Genomic DNA, 24,888 nt, shown 5'->3' with positions numbered 1-24,888 from the left:
TCAGCCTCTCTCTCCCCAAGTCTTCTGGGTACTGTTACAGTAAAGCCTGTCAGAACCCTAGTGTGTCTATGTGCTCCTTAGTGTAAGAAGAGGGCAGACAGGACTTCAGGGGGAAGTCTATTGGTTCAGTGTTTAACTACAAGGTCTAAGGATCTCCACCATGCTCCAAGGCCCACAGCTTTACTGTTCTGCTCTCCAGTTCTCTATTCACCTCACAGGCCTCTAGGCTAGGGAAGAGATGGGCTGAGAGAGAGAGAGAGAGATGGGCTGAGAGAGAGAGATGGGCTGAGAGAGAGAGAGAGATGGGCTGAGAGAGAGAGAGAGAGAGAGATGGGCTGAGAGAGAGAGAGAGAGATGGGCTGAGAGAGAGAGAGAGAGAGAGAGAGAGATGGGCTGAGAGAGAGAGAGAGAGATGGGCTGAGAGAGAGAAAGAGAGAGAGAGATGGGCTGAGAGAGAGAGAGAGAGAGAGAGAGGTTGGGTGGTGTGTGTGTGAGTGAGTGAGTGAGAGATGAGGTTGGGCGGTGTGTGTGTGTTGGGAGGCCAGGCCACAGCAGGAAGCTTTCTCAGATATTGAAGCTCTCTCCACAGCAGGAAGCTCTCAGATGTTGAAGCTCTCTCCACAGCAGGAAGCTCTCTCAGATGTCGAAGCCCTCTCAGATGTTGAAGCTCTCTCCACAGCAGGAAGCCCTCTCAGATGTTGAAGCTCTCTCCACAGCAGGAAGCCCTCTCAGATGTTGAAGCTCTCTCCACAGCCACAGGTGCCCTTGATATTGGGGTTGTTGAAGACAAACTCACTGGACAGCTTGGACTCCACGAAGTCCATCTCGGTCCCCAGCAGAGTGAGCTGGGCCTTCTTCTCTATAAATACACGGACACCTGTAGGACCATCCAACCCACCACTCAGTATTATACAACTGAAGAACCATCCCCACCACTCAGCATTATACACCTGTAGAACCATCCAACCCACCACTCAGCATTATACACCTGTAGAACCATCCCCACCACTCAGCATTATACACCTGTAGAACCATCCACCACTCAGCATTATACACCTGTAGAACCATCCACCTCACCACTCAGCATTATACACCTGTAGGACCATCCACCCCACCACTCAGCATTATACACCTGTAGAACCATCCACCTCACCACTCAGCATTATACACCTGTAGGACCATCCACCCCACCACTCAGCATTATACACCTGTAGAACCATCCACCCCACCACTCAGCATTATACACCTGTAGAACCATCCACCTCACCACCACTCAGCATTATACACCTGTAGAACCATCCACCTCACCACCACTCAGCATTATACACCTGTAGAACCATCCACCCCACCACTCAGCATTATACACCTGTAGAACCATCCACCACTCAGCATTATACACCTGTAGGACCATCCCCACCACTCAGCATTATACACCTGTAGGACCATCCATCCCACCACTGAGCATTATACACCTGTAGGACCATCCATCCCACCACTGAGCATTATACACCTGTAGAACCATCCACCCCACCACTCAGCATTATACACCTGTAGAACCATCCCCCCCACCACTCAGCATTATACACCTGTAGAACCATCCCCCCCACCACTCAGCATTATACACCTGTAGAACCATCCACCACTCAGCATTATACACCTGTAGAACCATCCACCCCACCACTCAGCATTATACACCTGTAGAACCATCCACCCCACCACTCAGCATTATACACCTGTAGAACCATCCACCACTCAGCATTATACACCTGTAGAACCATCCACCACTCAGCATTATACACCTGTAGAACCATCCACCACTCAGCATTATACACCTGTAGAACCATCCACCACTCAGCATTATACACCTGTAGAACCATCCACCACTCAGCATTATACACCTGTAGAACCATCCACCACTCAGCATTATACACCTGTAGAACCATCCACCCCACCACTCAGCATTATACACCTGTAGAACCATCCACCACTCAGCATTATACACCTGTAGAACCATCCACCACTCAGCATTATACACCTGTAGAACCATCCACCACTCAGCATTATACACCTGTAGAACCATCCACCCCACCACCACTCAGCATTATACACCTGTAGAACCATCCACCCCACCACCACTCAGCATTATACACCTGTAGAACCATCCACCCCACCACTCAGCATTATACACCTGTAGAACCATCCACCCCACCACTCAGCATTATACACCTGTAGAACCATCCACCCCACCACTCAGCATTATACACCTGTAGAACCATCCACCCCACCACTCAGCATTATACACCTGTAGAACCATCCACCCCACCACTCAGCATTATACACCTGTAGAACCATCTAACCCACCACTCAGCATTATACACCTGTAGAACCATCCACCACTCAGCATTATACACCTGTAGAACCATCCACCTCACCACCACTCAGCATTATACACCTGTAGAACCATCCACCACTCAGCATTATACACCTGTAGAACCACCCACCCCACCACTCAGCATTATACACCTGTAGGACCATCCACCCCACCACCACTCAGCATTATACACCTGTAGAACCATCCACCCCACCACCACTCAGCATTATACACCTGTAGAACCATCCACCCCACCACTCAGCATTATACACCTGTAGAACCATCCATATACACACAATATCACTTAACACATATATGGAGTGATTTCAGAGCCAACAGAAATTGTATTTGAATTCCATAATTTTTGGTATTAAGAATGAATTAGAATGAATTTAGGGTTCAGCAGCGATGCTGGGGAAACCCTCTTGTATTTGTTTTGGTTTCATTATCATTAGGACTTCAGCAGTGTAGGGGCTAGAAACCTAATTCTAACTGTTAGGGTTATTTTTGGAGAGCAATAGCTCTGAAATGGTACGTCCAACAGAGACCAAACGTACACGTGGTGCAACTCGGCCAAACGGCCTGACGTCAAGTCACTCTTGGAGGGAATAGAGCCCCTTGCTGGCCATGCCATCACAATACTCTACAATGTTTGCACCGGTCCACTACCAACATGGATTCAAAAGTATAACATTGGATTGAATATCAAAGATGAAGCCAAGACCAGAACCCTTTAGACCCAGACCAAGGACCAGTAGACCCAGTCCACGACCAGACCAAGGACCAGTGGATCCAGTCCACGACCAGACCAAGGACCAGTGGACCCAGTCCACAACCAGACCAAGGACCAGTGGACCCAGTCCACAACTAGACCAAATCAAATCAAATTTATGTATATAGCCCTTCGTACATCAGCTGAAATCTCAAAGTGCTGTACAGAAACCCAGCCTAAAACCCCAAACAGCAAGCAATGCATGTGAAAGAAGCACGGTGGCTGGGAAAAACTCCCTAGGAAAAACTCCTGAGAAAGGCCAAAAACCTAGGAAGAAACATAGAGAGGAACCAGGCTATGAGGGGTGGCCAGTCCTCTTCTGGCTGTGCCGGGTGGATATTATAACAGAACATGGTCAAGATGTTAAAATGTTCATAAATGACCAGCATGGTCAAATAATAATAATCATAGTAATTGTCGAGGGTGCAACAAGCACGTCCGGTGAACAGGTCAGGGCTCCGTAGCCGCAGGCAGAACAGTTGAAACTGGAGCAGCAGCATGGCCAAGGACCAGTGGACCCAGTCCACAACCAGACCAAGGACCAGTGGACCCAGTCCACAACCAGACCAAGGACCAGTGGACCCAGTCCACAACCAGACCAAGGACCAGTGGACCCAGTCCACAACCAGACCAAGGACCAGTGGACCCAGTCCACAACCAGACCAAGGACCAGTAGACCCAGTCCACAACCAGACCAAGGACCAGTGGACCCAGTCCACAACCAGACCAAGGACCAGTGGACCCAGTCCACAACCAGACCAAGGACCAGTAGACCCAGTCCACAACCAGACCAAGGACCAGTGGACCCAGTCCACAACCAGACCAAGGACCAGTTTAAAATGGGAGAAAATAAGATCCAATTTAATTTGAGCATTAAAAATGCAAAAATATTGAATACATTTTTTATTGTCACTGAAATCACTCCATATACATATCACTTAATGCATGTCATGTTTTCATTTTTTTTTTTTTTTTCAAAACATGTCAACATTACATTGGGGAGAATTCAACGACATTACATACATCATTCTGAGGTAAACATTTCAGTGACGTTAAGGAACACGATGAAAACGATGCTCACCGTCCTGCAGAACCTCCTCATCAGCCTGATCCTTCTGTTTGGTGAAGTCCAGAGTGTAGGTCATACCGTTACAGCCCCGTGTCCTCACACCCACCTTCAGACCAATCTAGAACACAACACAACCATTATACCACTACCCATAACCCCTCACACCCACCTTCAGACCAATCTAGAACACAACACAACCATTATACCACTACCCATAACCCCTCACACCCACCTTCAGACCAATCTAGAACACAACACAACCATTATACCACTACCCATAACCCCTCACACCCACCTTCAGACCAATCTAGAACACAACACAACCATTATACCACTACCCATAACCCCTCCCACCCGCCTTCAGACCAATCTAGAACACAACACAACCACCATTATACCACTACCCATAACCCCTCACACCCACCTTCAGACCAATCTAGAACACAACACAACCACTACCCATAATCCCTCACACCCACCTTCAGACCAATCTGGAACACAACAACCACCATTATACCACTACCCATAACCCCTCACACTATATATCGTCCCCTCAGTGGGTGAGGTGGGTTAGACATCGTCCCCTCGGTGGGCTAGAGGAGGGTTATATATCATCTCAGTGGGCTAGAGGAGGGTTATATATCTCAGTGGGCTAGAGGAGGGTTATATATCTCAGTGGGCTAGAGGAGGGTTATATATTATCTCCTCAGTGGGCTAGAGGAGGGTTATATATCTCAGTGGGCTAGAGGAGGGTTATATATTATCTCCTCAATGGGCTAGAGGAGGGTTATATATTATCTCAATGGGCTAGAGGAGGGTTATATATTATCTCCCCAGTGGGCTAGAGGAGGGTTATATATTATCTCCCAAGGGGGCTAGAGGAGGGTTATATATTATCTCCCCAGTGGGCTAGAGGAGGGTTATATATCTCAGTGGGCTAGAGGAGGGTTATATATCTCAGTGGGCTAGAGGAGGGTTATATATTATCTCCTCAATGGGCTAGAGGAGGGTTATATATTATCTCCTCAGTGGACTAGAGGAGGGTTATATATCATCTCAGTGGGATAGAGGAGGGTTATATATTATCTCCTCAGTGGGATAGAGGAGGGTTATATATTATCTCCTCAGTGGGCTAGAGGAGGGTTATATATTATCTCCTCAGTGGGCTAGAGGAGGGTTATATATTATCTCCTCAGTGGGATAGAGGAGGGTTATATATCATCTCCTCAGTGGGATAGAGGAGGGTTATATATCATCTCCTCAGTGGGCTAGAGGAGGGTTATATATCATCTCCTCAGTGGGCTAGAGGAGGGTTATATATCATCTCAGTGGAATAGAGGAGGGTTAGTTAGAAGGAGACTTACGTATTCTGGCTTGTTCTCCAGTAGGGTCCGGATCCTATTCACAGCAGGAGGAGTCTGGAAGAACAAGCAGAGTAAAGGGGTTTGATGGCCATTCACAACAGTTATGACAGTGCAGTTAACGGCAGTCTTCCAGCAGAATACCACCCTGCATCCCACTGCTGGCTTGCTTCTGAAGCTAAGCAGGGTTGGTCCTGGTCGGTCTCTGGATGGGAGACCAGATGCTGCTGGATGTGGTGTTGGAGGGACAGTAGGAGGCACTCTTTCCTCTGGTCTAAAAAAACATAACCCAGGGCAGTGATTGGGGACATTGCCCTGTGTAGGATGCTGTCTTTTGGATGGGATGTTAAAACGGGTGTTCTGACTCTGAGGTCACTAAAGATCCCACTGCACTTATTATAAGCGTAGGGGTGTTAACCCCGGTGTCCTGACTAAATTCCCAACCTGACCCTCATACAGTCGCCTACTCATCCCCAGCTTCCAATTAGCTCATTCATCCCCACCCCTGTAATTATTCCCCAGGTCATTGCTGAGAACGTGTTCTCAGTTAACTTACCTGGTAAAATAAAAATGGCATTTGTAGTTTTTTTTTTCATTATAATTTTTTTTAAATTTCATAAATATTACTGTAATCTGTGACATTTTACAATTACATTTTAGTCATTTAGCAGACGCTCTTATCCAGAGCGACTTACAGTAGTGAATGCATACATTTCATGCATTTTTTTGTACTGTGACAAACCATTTAACCACTGAAGCATTACAATCGTCATGTTTAGAGAGTTCAGATAGAGCTGCCATTGTTATCTTGGAGAAACAACATGACATTTCCTGTTCATGATGGTACCTCTGTTCTCAATGAGTCCAGATGAAAAGGGTTGGCAATATAATCAGGTACCTGCCTAATGTATTTAGTGAAGCCAAGCACCCTGCCTGCAGTACCTAGTCCTCTGATGTGCCAGGCCAGGCAGCACAGTATTACTTTACTTACAGCCATCTCTCTCAGCTACGGTACCTGTAGTTAAATAATTACACACACACACACACACACACACATTACTCTTTCTTCAAATGATGGATTTCCACCCACAGCAGCCAAACATTCTGATTTTATCTCCAACCCTCCAATGTCCACAGATTCAAACTATGGAATCATGTAGTAATCAAACAAGTGTTAAACAAATCAAAATATATTTTATATTTGAGATTCTTCAAAGTAGCCACCCTTTGCCTTGATGACAGCTTTGTACACTCTTGGCATTCTCTCAACCAGCTTCATGAGGAATGCTTTTCCAACAGTCTTGAAGGAGTTCCCACATATGCTGAGCACTTGTTGGCTGCTTTTCCTTCACTCTGCGGTCCGACTCATCCCAAACCATCTCAATTGGGGTGAGGTCGGCTGATTTGGCTCCATGGCGGATGCAATATACTAATTTTAAATCAGCACCAATTAAGAAAATAACTTAAATACTCTTCGATGAGGAATTTAAAAATTGTATGGTTGAGAGGGATGATGCAAAAATGGCAAATAAGTCTGGCTGCACAACCGATTGACAAACATACTGCAAATAGAGAAATCATGTGACTAAACTGAATCAAATAAACTATACTTTAAAACAATGATAAAAGATATAAAGAATGATAGTAAAAAGCTTTGGCGCACCTTAAATAAAACGTTGGGCAAAAAGGCAAACTCAGCTCCATCATTCATTGAATCAGATGCACATTCATCACAAAACCCACTGATATTGCCAATTATTTGATGATTATTTTTTTCCCATTGGCAAGATAAGCAAACTTAGGCATGACAGCAACAAAAGCCGACACTACACATCCAAATACAACTGCTTAAATGATCAAAGACAAGCATTGTCAATTTTCTATTCTGTAAAGTGAGTATGGAAGAGGTAAAAAAAAAAGACTTGTCTCTGGATGGAAACTTACTGAGGATAATAGCAGACCATATTGCCACTCCTATTTGCCATATTTTCAATTTAAGCCTACTAGAAACGGTTTGCCCTCAGGCCTGGAGGGAAGCTAAAGTCATTCCACTACCCAAAAATAGTAAAGCCCCCTTTACTGGCTCAAATAGCCAACCAATCAGCCTGTTACCAACCCTCAGTAAACTTTTGGAAAATATTGTGTTTGTCCAGATACAATGCTATTTTACAGTAAACAAATTAACAACAGAATTTCAGCACGCTTATAGGGAAGGACATTCAACAAGCACACCACTTACACAAATGACACATTTCTCTCAGCCAATCATATCTTATAAAATGATTGTGGGGGCTGTTTGGTAAGACTTCAGTGCAGCTTTGAGAAAAGCCAGTGTGTCTATGTATGCAGATGACTCAACACTATATGCAGATGACTCAACTACTACAGCGACTGAAATGACTGCAACACTTAACAAAGAGCTGCAGTTAGTTTCAGAATGGGTGGCAAGGAATAAGTTAGTCCTAAATCATTCACTAAACCCTGAACCTCAACTAAATATTGTAATGAATAATGTGGAAATTGAGCAAGTTGATGTGATAAAACTGCTTGGAGTAACCCTGGATTGTAAACTGTCATAATCCAAACATGTTTATCAAATCAAATGTTATTTGTCACATGCGCCGAATACAACCGGTGTAGTAGACCTTGCAGTGACCTTACAGTGACCTTACAAATGATACCCCCCCCCTTTTTTAAATTTTCACCTAAAATAACATACCCAAATCTAACTGCCTGTATCTCAGGACCTGAAGCAAGGATATGCATATTATTGATACCATTTGAAAGGAAACACGTTGAAGTTTGTGGAATTGTCAATTGAATTTAGGAAAATATAACACAATAGATCTGGGAGAAGAAAATACAAAGACAAAAAAACGTTTTTTTTTTTTTTCTACCACCATCTTTGAAATGCAACAGAAAGGTCCCAGTTCTAGCCATCAGTCTGGCTGTAATGCCGATGGTGACCACCAGATGGCAGCAGTGCATGTGCAAAGTCTCAGATGGATAACGAAGTATGAGCGAACAACATGACATTTAGTGTGAAGTCACCCAGGCACATTTGGTCATATCGTGAAGGAGAAAATTCACCTTCATATTACATTTTTCTGCAAGAATAACGTCAAATCTGTATACTTGGACTTTGATTTAGCTTTTCCAATATCATTAGCCATTTTATAAGTTCAACATTTGCAAAACAACCAGTTTTCATAATTTCATAACTCTGAATATTCTTAGAATTTTTGTCCAAAAGGAAAAAAGGCATGATGTCGCACAAGGTAAGTAGCTACATTTTGCGACGATACAGGGTTTCCGGCTACTCCCGTAAAACCCAGCTCATTGGCTATCTAGCTAGCTTTGTTTGACCCGGATTGGTGCTTATTTGAGTCAATCAAGTGAAGAACGCTAGCGTCGTCGGCGTGCCATGAAGGCATCTCTATGACCAAATTTGTTGTCCTATAGGATATACTACACCCCTAATGATATAAGTCTGGTTACGTTCTAGGATCTCTGAGGAATACATACGAACGTGATTTGACTGGTTGAAACAACGCTTAGGGTTAGATTTTCACAGATTCCTTTCTTTGCAAATCGATCGTGCATGCTATATGGACCTTTTTAGGATATGAAAATTGATTTTATCTAACAAAACACTTCATGTTATCTCTGGGACCCTTTGGATGATACATCAGAGCAAGATTTCAGAATGTAAGTACAAATTTCACCTTCAGAGGTGAATTTATCAAACCTATCACGGTGAAAATAAGTGTTTTGTTGTTAGGAGCTCTCCTCAAACAATAGCATGGCATTTTTTTTCGCAGTAATAGCTACTGTAAATTGGACAGTGCAGTTAGATTAACAAGAAGCTTTCAGCCGATATAAGACACTTATATGTACCGACATTTGTTGTTTCTCTAAAATCTGCGATCGTGACACAAGGCGCTGCATAATTTACACCTGTCCCGTCGACGGGACGCCGATCCCTAAGAAGGGATCCAAAACATGTTTATAAAATCGTTATTTGTCACATGTGCCAAATACAACAGGTATTACAGTGAAATGCTTACTAACAAGCCCGTAACAATGCAGTTTAAAGAAAAATATCAACAAAAAAAATAAAAGTAACAAATAATGATTTAGATGAGAAGTCTGTCCATAATAAAGAGCCATTCTGCCTTCTTAAGAACAAACTCTTAATTACAGTGGCGGCCTACCCCGGACGACTCTAGGCCAATTGTGCGCCGCACTATGGGCCTCCCAATCACAGCCTGGAATTGAACCAGGGTCTGTAGTGACGCCTCTAGCAGTGCAATGCAGTGCCTAAGACCGCTGCGCCGCTCAGGAGCCCAGACAGACTCAGATAGATGGCCTAGACATATAGAGACAGAGGGACGTATAGAGACAGAGGGACGTATAGAGACAGAGGGACGTATAGAGACAGAGGGGCCTATAGAGACAGAGGGACATATAGAGACAGAGGGGCGCTGTTTCGCAAGTATGAATGCGACTTCTGCAAAGGCTGTATCACTGTAAACGCTGCACGGCCAATGCAGACACCGAATTGCCCATGACATGTTTACCTTTTGAAGGGTAGGCGCCAGCCATCTCTGGCACCGTGGGTCACCACAACCTGTACCCAGGCGAAACAGTGATATCGCTCACTAAGCAGCATTATTACCATGTTAATATTAAAGTTACTGGAGGTAAGCCTTCATTGCCAGCATTGTAAAGATGGTATTGTGAATCAGAACAATGGGCTGGGAATAGGACTTCCGGAAGGTCCTCAAAACAACAGAAACAGGCAGGGTGGAAACTGACCTAAAATAAGGCCTGGTTTTTCACAATTATATAAACTACGGCAAGCAGCTTGGACATACAGTAATATTATGAAACTGGGGTCCATGGCGGATGCAATATACTCATTTTAATCCGATGTATTATAAATAATAATAATTATTTTTTTATAGAAATGTCATGTCCAGCCTACCAGTAAATGATACCAAAAAAATATTTGGTTAAATCCCATTATCTGGTGTAACAATATCTGTAACTACAAGTTCGCTAGCTAAAGCTAGTGTATTCCTAACCGTTAATAACGATATTAGCTAGCTTAGCTAACTAAACACACACACACAACTACTCAAATCACTGTTCGTCAAAATCATAAAGGAACATACATAAAAACACACGTTATGAGCTTCACCAGAGAATAACGACATCTTTATTAAAACTACAAAACGACTACCGTTAACCGGAGTAGCGTAACGTTAGCTAGCTAGTTAGCTCACTTTATGTAACTTCGGAGCTAGCGGTCATAACAACCAACCGTCAGTTTAGAGAGAGGAAAAATAAGAAATACCGAAAACTTCTACACACTTACCAGAGTTAAAGCAGCTCTTGTTGCTAATATCTTTCTTTTACTGACAGCTCTGACCGTCGTTCTCGCCACCATAGAGGCAGACATGTTCAGTTTAATGAAAGATTAAATTTTAAACACCCCGTTAGCTAACATGAAAACAGCCGTCTGCTCAGACGGGCGGAAAGGGGGGGGGACATCGGATTAGCAAGACGAGCCATGATTGGGCGATTTATTTTTAGTTGACAAGGCAGTTCAGCCAATAGATAAAGTACACTTATGACACCTCCAAAAAAAACCTTGAGCAATACAACAAAGACACAAGGTCATTTGGTTGGCAACAAAGGTCATTTAAAAGGTTTTAAAAACCATAACATTGTAGTACAGTGTAGTATCCCCTTTTATGTATGTAGCTACATCGAGTGAATAATAATCTCAGTAGGAATGCTGCTTGAGTACAAACTATACAAGCACTGGGGGCTGCCAGTATACCATTTTTTTTAATATATATATTTTTTATTTATTTTCACCTTTATTTAACCAGGTAGGCAAGTTGAGAACAAGTTCTCATTTACAATTGCGACCTGGCCAAGATAAAGCAAAGCAGTTCGACAACATACAACAACACAGAGTTACACATGGAGTAAAACAAACATACAATCAATAATACAGTAGAAAAATAAGTCTATATACAATGTGAGCAAATGATGTGAGATAAGGGAGGTAAAGGCAAAAAAGGACATGGTGGCAAAGTAAATACAATATAGCAAGAAAAACACTGGAATGGTAGATTTGTAGCGGAAGAAAGTGCAAAGTAGAAATAATGGCAGGCTATATAGAAATGTGATTCAACCTAAAATTGAGTCATTCCAAAAGAAAACCATTGTGAGGGTTTATTTTCTAAACTAATGACAGAAAGATACTGACCCCCAAAAATATCTGGACATTAAATCACTTTTTTTTTTGTAAAGAAAGTTTATTTGATGAGCAGGTCTCAGACAGAATACTAGCAGCGAACATTAGCCCAGGACAAGGGGGCAGAGCTTCACATTACAGCGATCAGTCCCACCAATCCAAGGCACTGGCCATGAAACGCATCATACAAACAAAAGCATATTTCCCATTTTCCCTCAACCCCCCCACCCCAAATCCTTCACCGATGTACACAGAACCCCAAATCAACCCTCAGCCCGATCCCATATCCAGTGTTCAAGAGTGTAGATCGATAAGGATAATTAATTTGGTACGCATAAGCAATATGGTGGTAACTATCTCCACCTTGGCCCTCTGATAGACAAAGTGGAATTTAAATAGTAAAACCATATTACTACACCTGTCCAATCTTCTCAGATCTACACACACATGGGAGCTAGTGGTCCATTTAGGTACAGGTAACCCAGATACAGAGCCACATATTCTGTATATGACTCTGCCCAAATAGACTCACTGCAATGACAGCACTACAAACACTGTGTTCAGAGGTGGCAGGAAGGCTCTAGCTAGCTACCATCTTTGGATGTTCTGGCATTTAGGAGCATTTTAATACAAGCTGTTCATTATTATCAATAGTACCAATTTGTTTCAGGGACAATTCTAAAATCCAGATTTAACCCTCGGCGCACGCACGCACGCACGAGTGTACTGACACACACAGCCCATCTTGAACTTGATCTACTGTCCAAAATGGAGGAGATGGGTGTTTGTGAGGACGTCAGTGCACAAGACAAATTTAACAAATAATCAGTATTATAAAAACAAAATAAATCCCTGGTGTTGAGGGGTAAAATAACAGGAGATGCAAGCAAAACGTATTTTCAGTTAAAACAATACTTTAAAAAGCTCCCCTGAAACAGTAGGAGTGGTGGTTAAAACATAAAATGCCCTCTCTCTGTTTATCTGCAGCCAAAATAGCACCCTATTCCCCATGTAGTGCACTACTTTAGAGTCCTATGTGTCCTGGTCAAATGTTGTGCACTATATAGGGAATAGGGTGCCATTTGGGAGACATCTTCTGTCTGGGGCTCAGACTCTGCCTATTTCCCATGGGAGTCTAGGTTCCAGGATCTAGGTTCCAAGTTCTAGGTTTTGGGTGTTCTAGGTTCAAGGCTGGTGGACTGGAAGTTTTGTCCAGACCTCAGAGGGAGTAGAGTAGAACCCAGAGGTTTGGGGCTAGAGCTGTATCCCTCTCTCATTCCTTCTCTCCCGTAGAACCCAGAGGTTTGGGGCTAGAGCTGTATCCCTCTCTCATTCCTTCTCTCCCGTAGAACCCAGAGGTTTGGGGCTAGAGCTGTATCCCTCTCTCATTCCTTCTCTCCCGTAGAACCCAGAGGTTTGGGGCTAGAGCTGTATCCCTCTCTCATTCCTTCTCTCCCGTAGAACCCAGAGGTTTGGGGCTAGAGCTGTATCCCTCTCTCATTCCTTCTCTCCCGTAGAACCCAGAGGTTTGGGGCTAGAGCTGGATCCCTCTCTCATTCCTTCTCTCCCGTAGAACCCAGAGGTTTGGGGCTAGAGCTGGATCCCTCTCTCATTCCTTCTCTCCCGTAGAACCCAGAGGTTTGGGGCTAGAGCTGTATCCCTCTCTCATTCCTTCTCTCCCGTAGAACCCAGAGGTTTGGGGCTAGAGCTGTATCCCTCTCTCATTCCTTCTCTCCCGCCGTATCTCTTCTCTCTCTCTGGTCTTCAGTCCACTGGGCTCCTCCTGGGATCAGACCAACCCATGTGCCTGTTGGCTCGACTGCCTGGAAAACATGTGGACATAAGATAGCATTATGAAGGATAGCAAGGAAGAGATGCACTGACAATCAAGATAGACAACACAATGCTGTTATTGTTGTAAGTTCGTGAAACATGGAGTAAATCAAATCAAACGTTATGGTTCGCGTAAACATATTTTGCCGATGTTATCGCAGGTGCAGCAAAATGCTTATGTTTCTAGCTCAAACAGTGCAGTAATACCTAACAATACACAAAGTCCCAAAAATAAAAATTAAAAAATGATGAAATACCAGAACGAGCAATGTCAGAGTCCACAACATAAAAATAATAAGAAGAAATAAATACTGAACAAAAATATAAACTCAACATGTAAAATGTTGTTCTCATGTTTCATGAGCTAAAATAAAAGATCCCAGAAATATTCCATACGCACAAAAAGCTTATTTCTCTCAAATGTTGTACACAAATTTGTTTACATCCCTGTTTGTGAGCATTTCTCCTTTGCCAAGATAATCCATCCACCTGACAGGTGTGGCATATCAAGAAGCCGATTAAACAGCATGATCATTACACAGGTGCACCTTGTGCTGGGCCACAAAAAAAATTGGCAGTTCTGTCACAGAACACAATGCCACAGATGTCTCAAGTTGAGGGAGCGTGCAATTGGCATGCTGACTGCAGGAATGTCCACCAGAGCTGTTGACGGAAAATGTAATGTTTATTTCTCTACCATAAGCTGCCTCCAACATCGTTTTAGAGAACTTGGCAATACGTCCAACCGGCCTCACAACCGCAGACCACGTGTAACCACGCCAGCCCAGGACCTCCACATACGGCTTCTCCACTTGCGGGATCGTCTGAGACCAGCCACAGCTGATGAAACTCAGGAGTATTTCAACATGGCACCGTCATAGAATACCACCTTCCCCAAGTCAGTTCATCAAATTTCTGCCCTGCTAGAGCTGCCCCCGGGCAACTATAAGTGCTGTTATAAGAAAAGTGGAAATGTCTAGGAGCAACAACGGCTCAGCCGCAAAGTGGTAGGCCACACCAGTTCACAGAAAATTCAGATTTATATAATAGTTTGATTCAAATGTTTACATGCTTTGCAAGAAGAACGATTTTCCTAATAATCCTGTTTACATGGACACATCTGAAAATCAGGCTGCTGATGGGACTTGATAAATGGGAAAAAAATTAAAAAATAAAATCGGCAATCCAAATGTTATTTTTGTAAAAAACTATTTGATTCTGAGTTATAAAGTTTGTATGTGAAACACATGCGCAGATCAAATACATCGCTGGAACTCGCGTGTTAATGAAAGATTTCTCACAAAACCAGTGGTTTTAATCGGCGTGTTTACTTAACTACTGCCATAATCAGTTTAATATCCACTTATTAATGTGCATGTAAACCTACTCGCTGACCTTGGTTTTGAAAAGCTAACAGGAAATTATATCATACACGTTCAACTACAAACACTTCAGAATCCTTTAGGTAAAAAACCACTGAGCTGCTTGTGGACTCAATAACCACTCACCTGCTTGTGGACTCAATAACCACTCACCTGCTTGTGGACTCAATAACCACTCACCTGCTTGTGGACTCAATAACCACTCACCTGCTTGTGGACTCAATAACCACTGACCTGCTTGTGGACTCAATAACCACTCACCTGCTTGTGGACTCAATAACCACTCACCTGCTTGTGGACTCAATAACCACTCACCTGCTTGTGGACTCAATAACCACTCACCTGCTTGTGGACTCAATAACCACTGACCTGCTTGTGGACTCAATAACCACTGACCTGCTTGTGGACTCAATAACCACTGACCTGCTTGTGGACTCAATAACCACTGACCTGCTTGTGGACTCAATAACCACTCACCTGCTTGTGGACTCAATAACCACTCACCTGCTTGTGGACTCAATAACCACTCACCTGCTTGTGGACTCAATAACCACTCACCTGCTTGTGGACTCAATAACCACTGACCTGCTTGTGGACTCAATAACCACTCACCTGCTTGTGGACTCAATAACCACTCACCTGCTTGTGGACTCAATAACCACTGACCTGCTTGTGGACTCAATAACCACTGACCTGCTTGTGGACTCAATAACCACTGACCTGCTTGTGGACTCAATAACCACTCACCTGCTTGTGGACTCAATAACCACTCACCTGCTTGTGGACTCAATAACCACTGACCTGCTTGTGGACTCAATAACCACTGACCTGCTTGTGGACTCAATAACCACTGACCTGCTTGTGGACTCAATAACCACTGACCTGCTTGTGGACTCAATAACCACTCACCTGCTTGTGGACTCAATAACCACTCACCTGCTTGTGGACTCAATAACCACTGACCTGCTTGTGGACTCAATAACCACTGACCTGCTTGTGGACTCAATAACCACTGACCTGCTTGTGGACTCAATAACCACTGACCTGCTTGTGGACTCAATAACCACTCACCTGCTTGTGGACTCAATAACCACTCACCTGCTTGTGGACTCAATAACCACTCACCTGCTTGTGGACTCAATAACCACTCACCTGCTTGTGGACTCAATAACCACTGACCTGCTTGTGGACTCAATAACCACTCACCTGCTTGTGGACTCAATAACCACTGACCTGCTTGTGGACTCAATAACCACTCACCTGCTTGTGGACTCAATAACCACTCACCTGCTTGTGGACTCAATAACCACTCACCTGCTTGTGGACTCAATAACCACTCACCTGCTTGTGGACTCAATAACCACTCACCTGCTTGTGGACTCAATAACCACTGACCTGCTTGTGGACTCAATAACCACTCACCTGCTTGTGGACTCAATAACCACTGACCTGCTTGTGGACTCAATAACCACTGACCTGCTTGTGGACTCAATCACATTTTGTTGTTGCTTCTTTTTCTTCTCTTCCTGTTGAGGGGAGCCCTGGACAAATAAACACAAGTGTGTTAGAACGTGTGTGTGTGTGTGTGTGTGTGTGTGCCTCAATGTTTGTGTGAATATTCATCATACCCGTCTTTCTCTCCCTCTAAAATTCCTCATGTGGCTCATAGAGGGAGAGGAGGAGTTCTCTGCTTTGGCACCTGCACCAAACAGAAAGACAGAAACATCAATACCACAACACTTCCTACAGCAGCCAGCCAGCGACAAGCAGCCAGCCAGCGACAAGCAGCCAGCCAGCGACAAGCAGCCAGCCAGAGCGACAAACAGCCAGCCAGCCAGCCAGCGACAAACAGCCAGCCAGCCAGAGCGACAAACAGCCAGCCAGCCAGAGCGACAAACAGCCAGCCAGCCAGAGCGACAAACAGCCAGCCAGCAAGAGCGACAAACAGCCAGCCAGCCAGCCAGCGACAAACAGCCAGCCAGCCAGAGCGACAAACAGCCAGCCAGCCAGAGCGACAAACAGCCAGCCAGCCAGAGCGACAAACAGCCAGCCAGCCAGCAAGAGCGACAAACAGCCAGCCAGCCAGCAAGAGCGACAAACAGCCAGCCAGCCAGCAAGAGCGACAAACAGCCAGCCAGCCAGCAAGAGCGACAAACAGCCAGCCAGCCAGCAAGAGCGACAAACAGCCAGCCAGCCAGCAAGAGCGACAAACAGCCAGCCAGCCAGCCAGAGCGACAAACAGCCAGCCAGCCAGAGCGACAAACAGCCAGCCAGCCAGCCAGAGAGACAAACAGTCAGACAGAGACAAACAGTCAGACAGAGACAAACAGCCAGCCAGAGAGACAAACAGCCAGCCAGCCAGAGAGACAAACAGCCAGCGAGACAAACAGCCAGCCAGCCAGAGAGACTAACAGTCAGTCAGACTCAGTACTGACCTGTCGGTCCTCTGTACTGGGGGCAGTCCTTCTTGATGTGGGCGTTGCTCCCACACAGGAAGCAGCATCGCTTCTCTTCCTGTCGCCTCCAGCGGTCGCCCTGACGACGCTCCCTTCCCCCCTCAGACTCCGCCCAGTCCCTCCTTCCCTCCGCTCTGTCCTCCTGCTCACGACGCTGCCTAGACCTGGAGAGAGGAGGAGATTACACACACACACACACACACACACACACACACACACACACACACACACACACACACACACACGGCTAGTGGCACTCCTTACTTCCTGCGCATGGGACAGTCTTTCATGAAGTGTCCGATCTTGCCACATATCCTGCAGCAGCGGTCGTTAGGAGCCAGTTGTCCCTCTGTCAACACCTCGGGGTCAAAGAAGAACTCCTGAGAAGATCAACAACATATTCCTGTCACAAAGTGTACTCAGGAGGGCAGGTAGTGAACACTAACCATCTGACTAGTGTACTCAGGAGGGTAGGTAGTGAATACTAACCATCTGACTAGTGTACTCAGGAGGGTAGGTAGTGAACACTAACCATCTGACTAGTGTACTCAGGAGGGTAGGTAGTGAATACTAACCATCTGACTAGTGTACTCAGGAGGGTAGGTAGTGAATACTAACCATCTGACTAGTGTACTCAGGAGGGTAGGTAGTGAACACTAACCATCTGACTAGTGTACTCAGGAGGGTAGGTAGTGAATACTAACCATCTGACTAGTGTACTCAGGAGGGTAGGTAGTGAATACTAACCATCTGACTAGTGTACTCAGGAGGGTAGGCCTTGACCGGCGTTCCAAACACACTTCGACCATTAATGAACGCCTTCATGATGAAGTTGGTCACTATGAAGGAGAGAGAGAGAGGGAGAGACCGAGAGAGAGAGACCGAGAGAGAGAGGGAGAGAGACCGAGAGAGAGAGGGAGAGAGACCGAGAGAGAGGGAGAGAGAAGGAGAGACCGAGAGAGAGAAGGAGAGAGACCGAGAGAGAGGGAGAGAGGAGAGACCGAGAAGGAGAGAGAAGGAAAGAGACCGAGAAGGAGAGAGACCGAGAGAGGAGAGAGAAGGAGAGAGACCGAGAGAGACCGAGAGAGACCGAGAGAGAAGGAGAGAGACCGAGAGAGAGAGAAGGAGAGAGAAGGAGAGAGAAGGAGAGAGACCGAGAGAGAAGGAGAGAGACCGAGAGAGAAGGAGAGAGACCGAGAGAGAAGGAGAGAGACCGAGAGAGAGAGAAGGAGAGAGAAGGAGAGAGAAGGAGAGAGACGAGAGAGAAGGAGAGAGACCGAGAGAGAAGGAGAGAGACCGAGAGAGAAGGAGAGACCGAGAGAGAAGGAGAGAGACCGAGAGAGAAGGAGAGAGACCGAGAGAGAAGGAGAGACCGAGGAGAAGAGAGAAGGAGAGAGGAGAGAGAAGGAGAGAGAAGGAGAGAGAAGGAGAGACCGAGAGAGAAGGAGAGAGAAGGAGAGAGAAGGAGAGAGAAGAGGAGAGAAGGAGAGAAGGAGAGAGAAGGAGAGAGAAGGAGAGAGACCGAGAGAGAAGGAGAGAGACCGAGAGAGAAGGAGAGAGAAGGAGAGAGGGAGAGAGAAGGAGAGACCGAGAGAGACCGAGAGAGAAGGAGAGAGAAGGAGAGAGGGAGAGAGAAGGAGAGAGAAGGAGAGAGAAGGAGAGAGAAGGAGAGAGAAGGAGGAGAGAGAAGGAGAGAGAAGGAGAGAGAAGGAGAGAGGGAGAGAGGGAGAGAGAAGGAGAGAGAAGGAGAGAGAAGGAGAGAGAAGGGGAGAGAAGGGGAGAGAGAAGGAGAGAGAAGGAGAGAGAAGGGGAGAGAGAAGGGGAGAGAGAAGGAGAGAGAAGGAGAGAGAGAAGGAGAGAGAAGGAGAGAGAAGGAGAGAGGAGAGAGACCGAGAGAGAAGGAGAGAGACCGAGAGAGAAGGAGAGAGAAGGAGAGAGAAGGAGAGAGGGAGAGAGAAGGAGAGAGGAGAGAGAAGGAGAGAGAAGGAGAGAGAAGGAGAGAGAAGGAGAGAGAAGGGGAGAGAGAAGGAGAGAGAAGGAGAGAGAAGGAGAGAGAAGGAGATTATTGAGAGGAAGATGTGGATCTGTGAGCTCAGAGTGCTAATAGTCAGACAGACAACACCTACTTTTCCTGGACAGGCCAGCTCCCAGGTTATGGTTCAGGTCAAAAGGATCTGGAGAGAACAACAACATTAGGTGAGATAACAATCTCACTGGTTGTCAACCCTCCCTGGCCTTGGGACTGCTGCAGGGTGAGCAGGCTTTTATTACAACCCAGCAATGATAAACATACAAACTAGGTGATAAGCCGAGTCAGACGAGTGAGCGGCGGGCTGAATCAAAAGCCAGCACATACCATAGCTCCACTCAACCCCCTCCATAGCTCCACTCAACCCCCTCCATAGCTCCACTCAACCCCCCTCCACGTTTACGACCCTCGACTCCATAGCTCCACTCAACCCCCTCCATAGCTCCACTCAACCCCGTCCACGTTTACGACCCTCGACTCCATATCTCCACTCAACCCCCCTCCACGTTTAACCAACCCTCGACTCCATAGCTCCACTCTACCCCCTCCATATCTCCACTCAACCCCCTCCACATTTAACCGACCCTCGACTCCATATCTTTACTGTCTAGAAAACTGTGCTAGGATTTGAAAAGGAATAAATGAAGTCAGTCTAGTACCGACCCTCGATGACGATGTACTTGGAGGTCCACTGCTTGTTGAAGGTGGTGAGAGCAGCGCTCTGTCTGATGGAGATCACATGTTCTCTGAAGTCAAAGGTCTCGGTGTAGAACTGTAATAGGCCCAGCCACAGAGCACCTACAGACTCCACATTCCTCTGCTGCCAGCGCTCAGGCTAGAGATAGAGAGGGGTAGAAAGATCTCAGTGTATAACTGCAGTAGACCCAGCCACAGAGCACCTACAGACTCCACGTTCCTCTGCTGCCAGCGCTCAGGCTAGAGATAGAGAGGGGTAGAAAGATCTCAGTGTAGAACTGCAGTAGACCCAGCCACAGAGCACCTACAGACTCCACGTTCCTCTGCTGCCAGCGCTCAGGCTAGAGATAGAGAGGGGTAGAAAGATCTCAGTGTAGAACTGCAGTAGGCCCAACCACAGAGCACCTACAGACTCCACGTTCCTCTGCTGCCAGCGCTCAGGCTAGAGATAGAGAGGGGTAGAAAGATCTCAGTGTATAACTGCAGTAGACCCAGCCACAGAGCACCTACAGACTCCACGTTCCTCTGCTGCCAGCGCTCAGGCTAGAGATAGAGAGGGGTAGAAAGAGAGCGAGACAGAGAGATTTGATCTTAAATATACCTTTATTGGCCCAAATAGTTAGTGCTTTCGCAAAGTTTTCAGACCCCTTAACTTTTTCCACATTTTGTTACGTTACAGCATTATTCTAAAATTGATTAAATTGTTAGTTTTTTTGCTCCTCAATCTACAAACAATACCCCATAATGAAAGCAAAAACAGGTTTAGATATTAACAAATTTATAAAATTATAAAAATTAATGATCATATTAACATAAGTATTCAGACTATTTACACAGTACTTTGTTGAAGTACCTTTGGCAGCGATTAAAGCCTTGATTCGTCCTGGGTATGACGCTACAAGCTTGGCACACCTGTATTTGGGGAGTTTCTCCCATTCTTCTCTGCAGATCCTCTCAAGCTCTGTCAGGATGGATGGGGAGCATCGCTGCACAGCTATTTTCAGGTCTCTCCAGAGATGGTCGATCGGGTTCAAGTCCGGGCTCTGGCTGGGCCACTCAAGGACATTCAGAGACCGTCACGAAGCCACTCCTGCGTTGTCTTGGCTGTGTGCTTAGGGTTGTTGTCCTGTTGGAAGGTGAACCTTCACCCCAGTCTGAGGTCCTGAGAGCTCTGCAGCAGGTTTTCATCAAAGATCTCTCTCTACTTTCCTCCGTTCATCTTTCCCTCGATCCTGACTAGTCTCCCAGCCCCTGCCATTGAAAAACATCCCCACAGCATGATGCTGCCACCACCATGCTTCACCATAGGGATGGTACCAGGTTTCCTCCAGACGTGACGCTTGGCATTCAGGCCAAAGAGTTCAATCTTGGTTTCATCAGACCAGAGAATCTTATTTCTCATGGTCTGAGAGTCTTTAGGTGCCTTTTGGTAAACTCCAAGCGGGCTGTCATGTGCCTTTTACTGAGGAGTGGCTTCTACTACCATAAAGGCCTGATTGGTGGAGTTCTGCAGAGATGGTTGTCCTTCTGGAAGGTTCTCCCATCTCCACAGAGGAACTCTGGAGTTCTGTTCGAGTGACCATTAGGTTCTGGGTCACCTCCCTAACCAAGGCCTTCTCCCGATTGCTCAGTTTGGCCGGGCGACCAGCTCTAGGAAGAGTCTTGGTGGTTCCAAACTTCTTCCATTTAGAATAATGGAGGCCACTGTGTTCTTGGGGACCTTTAATGCTGCAGAAATGTTTTGGTACCTTTCCCCAGATCTGTGACTCGACACAATCCAGTCTCAGCGCTCTACGGACAATTCCTTCGACCTCATGGCTTGGTTTTTACTCTGACATGCACTGTCAACTGTGGGACCTTATATAGACAGGTGTGTGCCTTTCCAAATCATGTCCAATCAATTGAATTTACCACAGGTGGACTCCAATCAAGTTGTAGAAACATCTCAAGGATGATCAATGGAAACAGAATGCACCTGATCTAAAAAAAATGTGTCTCATAGGAAAGGGTCTGAATCCTTATTGACATCCCTATCAGATCACAGCAAAATCACAGAATACCTGAACAGAGCAATACTCAATCATGAGGCATCAAAGCCAAAGGAACTGAACAATATTAAGAAATGCTATAGATGGAAGGAATGTAGCGTGGAAACCAAATAACAATTAGGCAACAAATTCAATCCCTTTTAGACAACTTCCTGGACAAAACATTACACTGTAATAGTGAAGAAATTGAGAAACCTGTCCAACCAAAAACATAGAGACCCAGAAAACCTGAGTCTAAGCCTTCACTATGGTGAATCACTAAAACATTACAGAAATACACTACGGAAAAAGAAAGAACAGCACGTCAGAAATCAGCTCAATGTAATTGAAGAATCCATAAAATCTAACCACTTCTGGGAACATTGGAAAACACTAAACAAACAACACAAATAATTATCTATCCAAAAAGGAGATGTATGGGTAAACCACTTCTCCAATCTTTTTGTCCCGATAACAAAGAACAAAACAGCAAAAACATATACACTACCGGTCAAAGTCTTCGAACACCTACTCATTAAAGGGTTTTTCTTTATTTTTTACTGTTTTCTACATTGTAGTATAATAGAGACATCAAACTATGAAATAACACATATGGAATCATATAATAAGCAAGAAAGTGTTAAACAAATCAAAATATATTTTATATTTGAGATTTTTCAAATAGCCACCCTTTTCCTTGATGACAGCTTTGCACACTCTTGGCATTCTCTCAACCAACTTCACCTGGAATGCTTTTCCAAAACTCTTTGGAGTTCCCACATACGCTGAGCACTTATTGGCTGCTTTTCCTTCACTCTGTGGTCCAACTCATCCCAAATCATCTCAATTTGAAAAATAAATGATAGTCCCACTAAGCCCAAACCAGATGGGATGGTGTATTGCTGCAGAATGCTGTGGTAGCCATGCTGGTTAAGTGTGCCTTGAATTCTAAATAAACAACAGAGTGTGTCAGCAGCATAGCACCCCGACACCATAACACCTCCTCCTCCATGCTTCATGGTGGTTAATACACATGAGGAGATAATCCGTTCACCCACACCGCATCTCACAAAGAAACGGCAGTCGGAACCAAAAATCTCCAATTTGGACTCCAGACCAAAGGATTCAAGCAGTCGCCTCTGAACAGTTGATGTTGAGATGTGTCTGTTACTTGAACTTTGTGAAGCATTTATTTGGGCTGCAATTTCTGAGGCTGGCAACTCTAATGAACTTATTCTCTGCAGCAGAGGTAACTCTGGGTCTTCCTTTCCTGTGGCGGTCCTCATGAGAACCAGTTTCATCATTGCGCTTGATGGTTTTTGCGACTGCACTTGAAGAAACTTTCAAAGTTTTTGAAATGTTCCAGATTGACTGACCTTCATGTCTTAAAGTAATGATGGACTGTCATTTCTCTTTGCTTATTTGAGTTGTTGTTGCCATAATATGGACTTGGTCTTTTACCAAATAGGGCCATATTCTATATACACCCCCCCACCTTGTCATAAGACAAATGGTTGGCTAAAACGCATTAAGGAGAGAAATTCCGCAAATTAACAAAGCACACCTGTTAATTGAAATGCATTCCAGGTGACTACCTCATGAAGCTGGTTGAGAGAATGCCAAGAGTGTGCAAAGCTGTCAAGGCAAAGGGTGGCTATTTGAAGAATCTCAAATATGTACTTTGATTGTGTAACACTTTTTTAGGTTACTACATGATTCCATATGTGTTATTTCATAGTTTTGATGTCTTGACTATTATTCTACAATGTAGAAAATAGTTAATATACAGAAAAAACATTGAATGAGTAGGTATTGTAAAATTTTTGACCGGTACATGATCAAATGCAAATCTTAGAATCAACTATTAAAGACCATCAGATCCCACTGGATATCCAATTACATTGGATGAAATACAGTTCAAAATACAAACCCTCCAACACACAAAAAAAGAAGGCATGTGGTGTTGATGGTATCATCAATGAAATTATAAAATATACAGACCACAAATTCCAATTGGCTATACTAAAACTCTTTAACATCATCCTTGGCTCTGGCATCTTCCCCAATATTTGGAACCAAGGACTGATTACCCCAATCCACAAAAGTGGAGACAAATTTGACCCCAATAACTACCGTGGGATATGAGTCAACAGCAACCTTGGGAAAATCCTCTGCATTATCATTAACAGCAGACTCGTACATTTCCTCAGTGAAAACAATGTACTGAGCAAATGTCAAATTGGCTTTTTACAAAATTACCGTACGACAGACCACCTATTCACCCTGCACACCCTAATTGACAAACAAACAAAACTAAGGCAAAGTCTTAGTTTATTTCAAAAAAGCTTTCAAATCAATTTGGCATGAGGGTCAGCTATACAAATTGATGGAAAGTGGTGTTGTACAACATTATAAAATCCATGTAAACAAACAAGTGTGCGGTTAAAATTGGCAACACATTTTTTTTTATTTCCACAGGGCCGTGGGGTGAGACAGGGATGCAGCTTAAGCCCCACCCTCTTCAACATATATATCAACGAATTGGCGAGGGCACTAGAACAGTCTGCAGCACCCGGCCTCACCCTACTAGAATCTGAAGTCAAATGTCTACTGTTTTCTGA

The 24,888-nt window shown here is 44.9% G+C and overlaps 2 protein-coding genes and 1 long non-coding RNA gene across 10 annotated transcripts in view; all 3 read right to left on the bottom strand.

The window, feature by feature from the left end:
* Positions 1–451: 451 nt before the first annotated feature.
* LOC115165061 (iron-sulfur cluster assembly 1 homolog, mitochondrial) lies at positions 452–11,135 on the bottom strand. 2 transcript variants are annotated; one of them, XM_029718097.1, is made up of 5 exons: positions 10,954–11,135; positions 5,577–5,630; positions 4,225–4,330; positions 726–877; positions 452–688 (listed from the first exon to the last, which is right to left on the bottom strand). In XM_029718097.1, exons 1-4 carry the CDS (start codon positions 11,035–11,037, stop codon positions 729–731), a joined length of 393 nt encoding a protein of 130 aa, XP_029573957.1. In that variant the 5' UTR covers positions 11,038–11,135; the 3' UTR covers positions 452–688; positions 726–728. The 2 variants fall into 2 exon arrangements, with proteins under 2 accessions (XP_029573957.1, XP_029573956.1); XM_029718096.1 differs by having other exon boundaries at positions 452–877.
* On the bottom strand, positions 884–3,305 carry LOC115165062 (uncharacterized). 5 transcript variants are annotated; one of them, XR_003870056.1, is made up of 3 exons: positions 1,658–3,305; positions 1,312–1,548; positions 884–1,262 (listed from the first exon to the last, which is right to left on the bottom strand). It is a non-coding gene; the product is annotated as an uncharacterized LOC115165062 (long non-coding RNA). The 5 variants fall into 5 exon arrangements; XR_003870057.1 differs by having other exon boundaries at positions 884–1,303; positions 1,345–1,548; XR_003870059.1 differs by having other exon boundaries at positions 884–1,548; positions 1,658–1,733; positions 1,767–3,305.
* Positions 11,136–11,884: 749 nt separating the features above from the next.
* The window catches only part of LOC115165058 (terminal uridylyltransferase 7), a 44,719-nt gene continuing 31,715 nt past the window's right edge, over positions 11,885–24,888 (bottom strand). For 2 of the 3 annotated variants that reach the window (XM_029718090.1, XM_029718091.1), the window contains exons 22-29: positions 20,208–20,379; positions 19,642–19,689; positions 18,263–18,354; positions 17,780–17,895; positions 17,495–17,679; positions 16,688–16,758; positions 16,536–16,600; positions 11,885–13,667 (exon numbers count right to left, since the gene is read on the bottom strand). In XM_029718090.1, the coding sequence (XP_029573950.1) occupies positions 13,634–13,667; positions 16,536–16,600; positions 16,688–16,758; positions 17,495–17,679; positions 17,780–17,895; positions 18,263–18,354; positions 19,642–19,689; positions 20,208–20,379 (783 nt within the window). In that variant the 3' untranslated portion in view covers positions 11,885–13,633. Of the gene's footprint in view, positions 13,668–16,535; positions 16,601–16,687; positions 16,759–17,494; positions 17,680–17,779; positions 17,896–18,262; positions 18,355–19,641; positions 19,690–20,207; positions 20,380–20,522; positions 20,784–24,888 lie in introns of those variants that run through there. The other variant, XM_029718092.1, reaches the window with a different exon arrangement.

This window comes from Salmo trutta, chromosome 27 (genome assembly GCF_901001165.1).
Source record: "Salmo trutta chromosome 27, fSalTru1.1, whole genome shotgun sequence".
NCBI classification, from domain to species: Eukaryota; Metazoa; Chordata; class Actinopteri; order Salmoniformes; family Salmonidae; genus Salmo; species Salmo trutta.
The sequence above is the reverse complement of the archived record's forward strand: the minus strand, read 5'-3'. Positions and strand labels throughout refer to the sequence as shown.